We start from the raw sequence: 12322 nt of genomic DNA, 5'->3' as shown, positions 1-12322 counted from the left end.
AGTTACTTGGCATTAGCACACTTGGTTTTGTTCTCTTTTTCCTCACATGCCAAGTTTTAATAGGATGTGACATGTTTTTCTAATTGTCTCTCATCATATTTTCATCTAAAATACTTAAATCCCCTCCTTCGACCATTTTGTGCTATTAATTTGTGTGACTTGACCACCAAAGCACATTGCCATTATTTTCTTCAGTTATCAGTTTATTTAGAGTTTAATGAGCATCGAGTCATTAGAGGTTTTAAAAGAAAGTTCAAGGGAATCCTAGGTTGTCATACCCGCGAATGCAAAAATATGGACTACTGTCCTCTCAATTTACACATCAATCTCCCTTTAATAGATGAGGAAATTTTTTTCCTTATCAAAGATCATTCAATAGTTATATTATTGAAATAAATTTGGTCCATTTCTTATTAATCCATTTTTTCAATTACTAAGTTTCTATTTATTTATATTCTAATTTCAATTACTAAAAGTTTATTTATTTATCTTTTGTAATTAAAATATATCATTTTATTACTAGTATATTTATGTAAAATTATTAACAATTTTACAATTAGAAATTTGTGCATATTTATTTATAATTTTTGAGGTGGATATAATATATAATTGTTATGACATCTTCAAGTAAACATTCTTTAAGCATTCCCTTAGATTCAAATTATATCTTCCATCACTATTATTACCAAGAAACCTAAATAATAACTATAAACAGTAAATGAAAAATAGAGATGAAAAAAAATCAATTATCTAAAGAAATGGTCATTCGTCTTGAGATGATATAATATTTTATAAAAAAAATATACAAAATTTAATAATGCAAAAAGAAAATGAGTTTTTCTCCCCTAAGATGCCTAAATAAATATATTTTATAATAAATAAAAAATTATATATATTTAAACGATATTTCAATTTTATTTTCTTCAAATAATATTTAATTTTTCTAATTATATAGAATCTATTCTTTCATGATTTAGTAATTTATTTTTCTTACATACATACTATATTACAATAGTTAGTTTTAAATTTAAATTCTAACAACAATAAATCAATGTGAAATTTGATGAAAATGTAATAATTATTTATAGTTTTTAAATTTTATCTATTTAATTATTTATTAAACTTTAAACTTTGTTCATAGTTTTCTTATCAACAATTTTATATTTTAGTAATTTACCAATAAAATGTGTGACAAATGTTCATGGATTTTGAATAAAGATTTTTTTAAAATGATACGCATTGATTAACTTAAAAGCCAGTAAATGTAAATTTTGAATAAATCTCTTCTTATAATAAAGTGTGTGTTTACTATTAGTACACAAAATATTTTTTCAATAATTAAGTGGTAAGCAATAAACATTGCAAACATACATAATTACCATCCTAACTAATATATTTTAATTATTGTAACCAACTATAAAAGCCTTCACCTTATTGTTGAGTATATTCCAATTTGCTTTTTCCCATTAAATATTTGATAATTTCGTTTCATGATTCCCACCACCTCTAAAATCAAAAGTAGACCTATATTTTAAACTAAAGTAGTGAGATATTATCCTATTACTTTTTTCTTTCTATTCTTCTATATATATTTTATTATTGCCTAGTTTTCTCTTCTTTCATGTGCAAGAGTGTTTCTTAGTATTTTCCCTTTCTAACCTATTAATAAGTAGTTTACCTACTTGAATTTTAAAATCTAAGTATTCAAAAACTATGTGATATGAATCTTGTGCAAGAATGCATCCATATGCTCAAGAATACCTTAACTCAATCAATCTATGAGTAATTTACTTTTGTACTTGAAATTTAAAAGCTTGTGTCCTTGTATGATTGTTATATAACATCCAAACATGGAAATTAAGATTATGCAAATTAAGTTTCCTCATAGCTGCTAGTGATCAGCAGTGGGTGACTTGGATTTTATATTTTTAATGTGAAAACATTGAGATCTATGACAATGAAGTGAACTCAGTCTAATGCACAACCAAAGATTTGATTAAGGGTTGTGAATATATATTTAAGCACCGATGAAGTAAATTTAGGAATTCCTTATGACAGAGACAAGGGCACAAATTTATGAGTCAATTCTAAACTAGGAAGATGCAGGGTTCACATCAAAGTAAACTAAGAGCTAATATTTGCAAAAGGTGGATGCACATCAAAATGAATTAGAGTAAATGTTTTTAACAATAAAACTATATTATTTTTTAACAGTGAAAATATAATTGATTTGTTTAAAGAAACACATCATGCTACATCTTTTAAGACTTCCCTGTCTAAAAATTCAAACATACATATATCTTTTAATGCTACTTATTCATCTCTCCCTACGTAAGACAGGGACTCAAGCTCTGCACAAACCTTTTTGGGTCTAATTAACTACCATTATAAAATATATAATAATAACAGAATTGAAATACTTTTTTAATTTCCCCGGACATGTAGGATCAAAGAATCTAATCCTTGTAAGCAGTTCACATAGCTGTTTCAAGTCAGAAGTCCATTTGAAAGGGCATTGTGAAACATTTGAATTGACTTATTCCAGTTGCCCATATAGGACTTTTAACATCTCATATAAGTAACGTACGATCAACATAACTTACCCTTGTTTATGGTTAAAAACAATTACAGACACCATCCCGTTTTTTAGGCTACTCAAGAAAACGAGACAATCCTAATAAGACAGCCTTCTTTTTAATTGCAAGAAGCTTCAGAAAAATTACGAAAGTATAGGTGAACCATCATGAAATGAACATATTAAAACGATTCTGATGCATCAGCATAGAAGGAACACCTATATCAAACAGAGACAGCGCTGGACCAGCTGAAATGGAACAGCTACAGCTAACCACAACATTGCTGGATCAGCAAAAGGGGAACAGCCACATCAACAGACGGGATACCAGCATCTATAAATTCAGTAAACTCAAAGAAGGTGGAACCGTCTATACAAAGCAGCCTTGTTAGAAATGATGAATCAGCACTGCTATATCCAGCACAAAAAATAGCTGTGCTGCAGGGCAGCAAGAATGAATACAAACCCAAACTGGACAGCTTAAACCGGTAGCTGTGGAATCTTATTGCACAGAACAGTAACCTGAGAAGATTTTCCAGCTTGAGTTTTATTCCTCATCTTCAAAGGCTAGATTTTCACGGTAATCTTCCATTAACATTGTCAAACCCTTTCCCAAGCTCTCCAGTATTAAATCTTCTCTTTTCCCATCTTCTCCTTCAGAGAAGAATTGCATTCCACCACTTCTAATCATTCTTCCTTTATCTATGTCTGCCTTTGCCCGGACAGCATCTTCACTCTGCACCATCATAACCATGGGGTGATTTTTGTGCAAAATATGCACAAAAATCTGATCTCCTTCTACAGTTTTTGAGTGGTTAACGAGCCTGGTATTGAAAATCTCCTCACCATGTCTTAAAGTGCTTATGTCCACACCCACTGAACTAATCTTACTCTCGAACCTCACCATAAAGCACAATATAATCCCTGAACACTGTTCAGCACAGTCCAATGTTGCATGCAGTAAATAATCACCATTAGTTTCCATCTTCTTTTCTAAACACTCTGGAACCCTGTTTGCTGAAAAACTGAGTAACTCTAGAGAACGTGTTTCCTGTAATAACAGTAGAAGATTAAGGTAAGCATAAATTGACCCTCAAATTTTGAAGATGTACACTATAAACAAAGATGGATGTCAATCAAAATGTAACTCTCTAGTTATGGATACGGGCCATTAATCAAAAGACAGAAATGTGGTCTACAGCATGGCTCCTCCCTTCCATGTTCGATATTCAAGTCGGATTCTTCTATATCTCATGTTGGATCCTTAAATATCCCATGTCCGACACGAGACATTTCAAATTGTATGCTGACTGCTTCTCGAATAAAACTGTTACGGGTGACTAGCTCAAATTAAGTAAGCTATCTCTCTAACCATTTGTCCTAGCTCCTTTTTGCCCCATACTTCTAGGGGTTATTTTCAACAAAAAGATTTCTAAGCTTGCTAACTATAGAATCTAGTGCCCTTGGACCAATTTAATTTTTTTTCTCTACGATATTCTGAAAGTAGCAGTCTAGCAACCAATCTGCGTAATTAAACTATAAGTAGTTCTAGCATTTGATAAACAGAGTAAAAGGAAAATGAGAGATACCTTGATTAATTGGCGAGGTTTCAATATAGAGCTTCCTGAGCCAGCCAATCTGCAACCTGTAACATGCACTCTTCTTAAGGATCTCAGCCCTTCCATCCCTTGAATAGGCTTCACATTCCTACATTCTGATATTGAGAGCTCTTGCAATGACTGCAATGACCTGAAGTCGGGCAATTCAACAAGTCCCCTGCAGTTGTGTATCCTCAGCAGCTTTAGCCTCTTCATATGTGACATGTTGGAGATTTTCTTTAGTCCCAAACAGTCTTGAATACGAACTTCAATGAGTTCCTTTGGAAGAGCTGGAAGTTCCAAAAATTCTGTACAGTGACGCAGATAGAGTTTGTTTAGGTGCAAAAGTGTGCCAAAAGTTGGTGGCAAAATAGACATTTTGTATGACTTTAGATGCATATTTTCTAATGATGACAGCTCTCCAATATTTTGTGGTAGAGGACAACCACCTGCTTTTAGTTTCTTTAAGGAAGTAAGCCTTGAAAAGCTAGCTGGAAGAACAGAAAGGCTGTAGGTTTCTTCCATTTCTAGAGTCTTTAGGCAAGAAAGCTTCCCAATGCTCTGTGGAAGCTCACATAGATTGTAGCATTCATTGAGCAACAACTCCTCTAAACAGACTAGATTTCCCAACTCTTCTGGCAGTCGAAATAAAGAAGTACAGTGGTTCAGGTTCAGGTGTTGTAAACAATTTATTTGACCAATTGATATAGGCAAGCTCCATATTGCTGCACAATTACTTAGAACCAACCTTTCCAAACAAACAAGGTCCCCTATCTGTGCTTCTAAGCTGATTCTTTCACAGCCAGTCAAATCCAACCGGTGTAAACTTTCAAGTTCGTAGATTGAATCAGGTAGAGTCCGTAAACTAGAACAACCATTTAAATCCAGATACCGCAAGCGATTCAATTCTCCTATTGGTTGAGGAAGGCTTCTTAATTCATGACAACCAAGAAGGGACAGCTTCTCCAAGCAGGACAACCATCTAAAGGATTTGGGCAAATTCTTAAAGGGCACTCCATCCAATTTGACTTTTTTCAGAACTCCCAGATCTTCAAATGAGTCGGGTAACATTCTGATGCTGTGACAATTTGATAGAAAGAGAACCTCCAGAGATTTTAGGCTAGCTATGGTGATTGGAAGTTGGATTAAGTTGCAACAATTTGACAGATCAAGATACTTAAGCTCTGTCAGAAATCCAATGGACTCTGGCAGTTCCCTCAACTCTTTACAACCACAGAGCTCCAGTTGAATAAGAGATGTGTGGTTAGATAAATCTGGGAGGACTTGAAGATTAGTGCAGTAATTTAGCTTAAGTACTTTGAGATTTTTTGGACCCTGCAAACAGGAAAGGCATATTATTAGGAACTCATCAAGCAGGTATTCCTGTCTATTCAGTTTTTTGATGTCATTAAAGGTTTTGTGCTTTTGTGTCATTGGAAAGAATTGAGTGATAAACTATGCATCTTCAATCTTTTTAACTTCCTAAAATATTAAAAATCACCTCTACATTGGATGGTTCTGACCACAGTGCCTCGATGCTTTTGCTGAAGCTTAAGTCAAGTACTTCTACATGTTTCATAGTCCATTCAGATGGCAAGCGTTTTAGAGGGCAGTTTTCCCATCTTAGCCACTTCAAATCAGGAGGCATTTTTCTATAGTCTCCCTCTACAAGAGCTCCATCAAGCCAAAGCAATTGCAAATTACACATTCTTTGAAAACTGTGAGTTTGAAGTTTTACATCTTGCTGAAGGTATGTAAGACATCTCACCCTTTCTGTTCCCTGGTCATGTTACAATCGATACAGTTTTATTAGCATTAATATTGACTTTGAATTATGAGAGGAAACAGAAAGAACTAGTGTCCTATGGAACATGCCAATGAAATACAGTGGAAAGACCAAATGCAAAGATAAACTAGAAACACACCTCAAATACCTTGTCTATAATAACGTTTGGTCCAACACATAAGGACTAGAAAAATACTGGGAGGAAGCAAAAAATAAATGGAACTCAAAGCCTTACCTTGTCTTCCATTAAAACTAGTTCAACGTCTTCTGGCTTCCACAATCTGCTACGTTCCCCTGGTTCTGCTGATTCATCTTCTACAATGGCTCTTCCCATATCTCTCAGCTCACTATGCATCGCAAGTCTATCATGCTCATCTAATTTGATGAGTGATTTCAGCTTCATTTTTGTTAGGCCTGCATTTGGATGCAAATGACTGGCTCTCCAAAAGCTGATCACACTTTCCCTCTTTCTTCCTATGAATAAACAAGCCATGTCTAAAAACATCTCCTTTTGTTCAGGTTTGAGGCCATCGTAACAAAATCTAAGAATGGCATACTTTCCATTGCAATTTGAAGATTCTAGTGTTTGAATAACTTGAATCCAATGGCTTAAATCTTTGTTATACAAATGAGCACCCAAAACTTCAAGTGAAAATGGCAACTTATTGCAGATATCCACGGCTTTGCTTGACAACTCTATATAATCTTCTTTTGGTTTATCTCTCATGAAAGCATGCCAGCTAAAAAACTCAAGGGCATGTTCCTTAGGCAGTCCCTGCAATTCATAAATAAAGCTTCCGTTTTCATTCTTTAGTGTGTTGGGATCAAGTGTTGTTACAAGCACTCTGCTACCTGGTCCAAACCAATCACCTCGTAGAGCCTCCAACTGCTTCCAGTCATCAACATATTCCAGAATAACAAGGGCCTTGATGGACCTCAAACGGCCTTTCATCAACATTTTTCCATGAGCCTCGTCATTAACTTTATCCTTGAACTTGACAAGGTCTTTCAATATCTGGCGCTGCATCTTAGCTACACCATTTGTATTTTGGGCTTTATGATGCACGTCATATACAAAGCAGGTAGCATCAAATTTGAGATAAATGTGATTGTGAATGGCCTTTGCTAGCGAGGTTTTTCCAACACCTCCATTTCCATAAATGAAAACTGTGAGGACATTTTCATCAGAATCCGTATTGAGCAATTTTATAACATTACTCGTATGTTCTTGCATGTCGATGAAGATTGACTTTGAAATTTTAAGTGGTTCATTTCTGATCTCCTGGGGTGCTGTATCTGCGGGCTCTTCTTCTGAGGGCTGGGGCGGAGCTTCCTCCAGTAAGGTTACTTTCTGTTGTAATGTCTTGAAAACATCCTGGACTACAAGCTTGATGAGTTCTGCTTCATATCTGAAAGACAAACGAGATTGCAAAATAAGACATTGTCCAGTTTTGTGTAATAATTATTACTATGTGTCCAGCAACAAAAAAGAGAACTCTTTGACTAGTACTGATTAGTAAAATGCTGTTCAACCTAAGAATTTATAGGGTTTGTGATTTTTAAAATCATATGAGAGACCTTCAATATGTACATAGGAGGAACAAATTCTCCCAAAGTTCGACTGTTTTTATTGTCAAATTCAACAGAGTGATAAAGAATATTCACCCAAACAACAATGACTTTAGAGGATTCAGCTCCAAGAAAGAAGAAGAAAGTATGTAAATTAGGGAAGCAGCTATCTAGCCCTTATGATGTACCAATGCATCGAAGCGGGTGAAGTTATGATGGATGAGAGGCATGAATGAATTCGTGCATTGCAGAGGCTCAATAGCCGTTTCCTTATAAGGGTCTGAAATTTGGATGTTATTCAATTTGTGATTATGCATGGGATTTTAGAAAAGAACGACAGAGCTACTGAATGAGATAGATTGATATCTATAATGATGATGAAGAAAAAGTATTTCTTAAAATATTGACTGACAATTCTGTTTCTGTCAATCTTGCTATATCAATGTATCATTCAACATTAAGTAATTTTTTCTCATTCTTCTTAATCATCATTACCGTATTAAGTTAGAAATTTCACAACATACAACAGTATGAGTGAAGAAAAATACCGGTGCATATTGTTATACCTCTTATATAATCAATCACACTCATATACAAGCCCTGTTAAACGGGACTATCCATAATTATGCTTCAGTCAAATAAATAATACAATTCATATTATTGAACTACTGGGATTCTAACTGCAATAAAATAATAAATACATGGTTCACCGATTACTATGATAAATGTATCTTAATTCTTGATCCAATTGGTTAAGGCAAATGCATTGTCAAGGTATTCAAAGGTTAGACTTTCGGGATATTACAGTTCACAAACTGGAGTAGTTCCACCTGAAGTCTAATAATCTATGGTCCTTGATATTGCTAGTCCATACAATCTACAAATGATAAATACCCTCTGAATAAAAATTTATATTACCAAACATTCCTAGAATTCTTCAGAGTAGCATGAACACAATCTCTTAACACATTTATTTTACTAGTTAATATAAATAACAGTCTAACAAAGAATGGGCAATTAGCTTACATACCCTGCTGTGTCTTCTGTAGACCATCCAGAGAAGGAGGAAACTTTTAAAAGAGCACTTTTCCACTCACTAATTCGTTCCGGTGGGTATCTTTGTTTCTTCTTCTCAAAATCCTCAGCGAAGACACCTCTCCCAGGATTTCTTACATCTGTTGGATTCACTTTAAAAAATAAGGGTATAATTATTCCATTTGACTTGCACATGTGGGCAACCTCATCCAAGCACCAATGGGACTCTGCAAAGTTTTCAGTGAAAATTGGAATGAGGACGGCACTGTTTTCAATTGCCTCTAGAATAGTTGAACTGATCTCGTCCCCCCTTTTCAACTTTTGGCTATCCAGGAAAGCATTAACCCCTGCATTTTCCAAGGAAGTATACAGATGATCTACAAATGTTTTTCTTACATCCCCCCCTCTGAAACTTAAGAAAACATCATATGTCTTGGATGGAGAGGACGTAGTCCTGTTTAAGGGATTGTATCTAGTCAGTGACATATTAATTAATGCTTGTTGCAGAGGCCCCTTCTTCTTCTGCCAAAGCAAAACACAGTTCCGTCTCCCTAGTATGTAGAAATGAGATTATTGTGATCTTAGTCCTTCCAAGGCTGCAAGGCTTTAATCTGAGTTGACTATTGGAATTTCAGTCTTTCAAGTGTTCGGACAATTCTTCCTCCTACTACTTTGTAAGCTGTGAGTTGAGGTCAAGTGATTCCTCCTCCTATTGAGTATAATCCCTATGTCACTAACTTAGGCTCTTAGTCTTGGACCTATCTTGATAAAGCCAGGATGATTTCTCCGGCTATTTCCTATTATTCGAGCATAGGACTATTGGGCTTTTATTGTTTGGAAGGCTGGATTGATTTCTCCAGCTATTATATGTAATCTGAGTTTCAGACTATTGGGCTTTTGATCTTGCAAGAGCACGATTAGGCCTAAAATCTGAGTTTGAGACAGTAAGGCTCTAATAATCGGCAAGGCTGAGGTGATTTATAGTATTTTTTTGTACTATCTCCAATTTTGTGTCTTTAAGACCATTGGGCTTTAATCTTCACAAAGGCTGATGAGTTTCAGTTTACTATGCTTAGGTAGAATCTCTAGTTTAAAAATATTGTAGATTTTTTTCTCGCAACTCTATAGTAAATCCTCCAGCTAGTAGCTACCGGATATGGTTAAGAGACACTTGGGCTTTTGCTCTTCGAAGGCTGGGGTGATTTACTCTGCTAGTGGGTGTTATCTCAATTTCTGGATGAATTAAGATACTACCTGGCTAATAATCCTGGGGAAGGTTTAATGATTCAGCCTGCAATCTCTTGTTAAAGACTACTGTGCTTCTCTTCATAAAAGGGGCGATGTCTCGTACCCTTTACAAGACCTAATTTCGAAATTATCTAGGTCAACTTTGAATTTCCTATTTAAATAACAAAATAACAAAGAATTTCTCCACAGCCAAGCTCAAACTGAAGTGTCCTGCAGCAACGATACTCACCAATTCAAACTAAAACTAGAAGACTGAAAACATACCAGAGACACAATTCCAATTTGAATTGTAAGATGGAAGTCACATCCAGCAAACTCTGCACAATGTAGCCCAAACGAGCCTACGATATATAACGTACATCCTCAGAATATTCAACCAAAAAAATCCATAAAGACGCGTATGATATTAGCAGTGTTCATCAAATTTGCCACGAAACTTTGATAATGCGGTTCCGTAGCGTATTGTTCTACATCTTGATGTCGCGACAGATTGAAGAATGAAATCATTCAGTGAATTTCATGGCAATTTCCTTGCCTAAGACTTCAAGCCCAGTTAAAAGTCCTTATCAGAGCTTCCAATTGTGCCCCAAGGCTACATTGGTTTCTGCAACGAAATTGCCTGTTATCTGCAACGAAAGTTAGAGCATCGCAATGGGTTTGACTTGTGAAAAATTGTGTGGCTCAACTGATTGAACATTTCAACATTAAAACTCTGCAGGCAATACAAAATGCATATATTATAAAACGGGTCAATCTGCAATTCATTGTGTATATTCCCGGATAAACCAGGGAGATCAAATAGGTCAATCAGGCTATTCATAATATTTAACGTTTATCGGAATCAGAACCACATGACAAGAAAAGGAATGTTGTAAAAGCTGAACAGGCAATCTCTTATTCATAGATTTGAATGATATTTGACGGTATTTGACGGTGACACTGATAAAATTCAAAAACCGGCATAGCGAAAGTTCTAAACTTTGCTTGGGCGCCAAGTATGACCAAACAATAATGCAAATTATTATATTATTTCCTGAATTTTATCCTTATAGAAAAACTAGTCTTTTCTTTAGGTGCATCCAGTTTCTGTAATTCAGCGTGTTATAACTGGTACATGGGTGCAGTTTTCTATTTTTCCTTCCTGCATTATTATTTTTTTTTATAATATTTATTTGAAAGTCCATTTGTTTTATTTTTATATGATCTCCCTCATTGTACCTACCCTAGCCTACTATTAAGAGAAAAAACAAATTATAAAAGGAAAAAATATAATATATTATAGTTAATTAATATATTTATATTTTTTATAAATTATAAATAAAATATATTAACAAATATCAAGTTTGAAAATATATATTCTAATTTTTAAAGTAAAACACATTAATAATATAAAGTTTTAAATAAATTATAAATTATAAGGTCGACCTTATAGTTTTGGTACCATAAATAGGATCAGACCTATTAATTACAAGTTACATTCATATAGGTCTTGCCCAATGTAATAGGTCTTGCCCAATTACATAATTGCAAGTTACATGAATTGCCCAAATAGGGCTAGACCCAATTAAGGATTGAAATGAAAAAGTTCATTTGTAACATGGAAAAGTTCTATATAGGCCAACTAGCCATTAGGTGTACTAGGTTATCCCTAGAAGGGATTTGACCTAGCTACACATCAACACTCCCTCTTAGCTGGGGGGGTTTCATTCTCAATATCTAAGTTACATAGTGGAAACCATCATGGATGCTCCCATAAAAATGCAAGTGAATGTAACAACCATGGCTACTCCTAGAGGGTGGATCCATCATGGCTACTTCCATGAATTAAAACACAAGTGTTGATCATAGAAATATGATGATGTTCACCATGGATACTCCTAGAGGGAAATTAAACAAAAGTGCAACATCATGGAATTTCTTCCATGGCATGCACCATGCCTACTTGCAAAGGATGGATCCACCATACCTACTCGCAAAGGGAAGAACAAGGACTTTCACCTCAAACTTCTCCCATAGAAGAATGTATCTCCAACATGCCTACATGTAGAGGGTGGATCCACCATACCTACTCATAGATCATGGAATGAGGGTTGTCACCTCAGACTTATCCCAAAGAAGAATATCTCCACCATGCCTAGTCACAGAGGGTGGATCCGCCATAACTACTTGTAGAGGGTAGAACAAGGGTTTTCACCTCAAACTTCTCCCAAAGAAGAATGCATCAACACCATGCCTAATCATAGAGGGTGGATCCACCATATCTACTCATGGAGGGTGGAACGAGGAATCTCACCTCATACTTCTCCAAGAGAATAATGCATCTCCACCATGCCTACTTGTAGAGGCTAGATCCACCATACCTACTCGTAGAAGGTAGAACAACGACTTTCACCTTAAGACTTCTCCCAAAGAAGAATGCATATCCACCATGCCTATATAGAGGGTGGATCCACCATACCTACTCACAAAGGTTGAAATGAGGGCTTTCACCTCATACTACTCCTAGAGAAG

General features: G+C 35.2%; 1 protein-coding gene across 2 annotated transcripts; it reads right to left on the bottom strand.

Moving 5' to 3' along the window:
* Positions 1-2515: 2515 nt before the first annotated feature.
* Positions 2516-10543, bottom strand: LOC149560893 (disease resistance protein Roq1-like). Of its 2 annotated transcripts, XM_089824877.1 has the most exons (6): positions 8559-10543; positions 6195-7368; positions 5675-5953; positions 4623-5508; positions 4165-4481; positions 2516-3626 (listed from the first exon to the last, which is right to left on the bottom strand). In XM_089824877.1, the coding sequence occupies exons 1-6, from the start codon at positions 9047-9049 to the stop codon at positions 3123-3125; spliced, it is 3651 nt and encodes a 1216-aa protein (XP_089681003.1). In that variant the 5' UTR covers positions 9050-10543; the 3' UTR covers positions 2516-3122. The 2 variants fall into 2 exon arrangements, with proteins under 2 accessions (XP_089681003.1, XP_089681002.1); XM_089824876.1 differs by having other exon boundaries at positions 4165-5508; positions 8559-10542.
* Between the last annotated feature and the right edge of the window lie 1779 nt (positions 10544-12322).

Source organism: Cupressus sempervirens, chromosome 4, assembly GCF_028749045.1.
Source record: "Cupressus sempervirens isolate cs-2001-9-10 chromosome 4, ASM2874904v1, whole genome shotgun sequence".
Lineage (NCBI taxonomy): Eukaryota > Viridiplantae > Streptophyta > Pinopsida > Cupressales > Cupressaceae > Cupressus > Cupressus sempervirens.
The sequence above is the reverse complement of the archived record's forward strand: the minus strand, read 5'-3'. Positions and strand labels throughout refer to the sequence as shown.

Bases quoted from the DNA above. Each gene is read 5' to 3' on its own strand.
- LOC149560893 (XM_089824876.1), bottom strand. From the start codon at position 9,049: ATGTCACTGACTAGATACAATCCCTTAAACAGGACTACGTCCTCTCCA. The intron at 7,369-8,558 runs GTATGTAAGCTA...TTTGTCTTTCAG, and splicing joins TCTACAGAAGACACAGCAGG to ATATGAAGCAGAACTCATCA. The intron at 3,627-4,164 runs GTATCTCTCATT...CTGTTATTACAG, and splicing joins AACCTCGCCAATTAATCAAG to GAAACACGTTCTCTAGAGTT.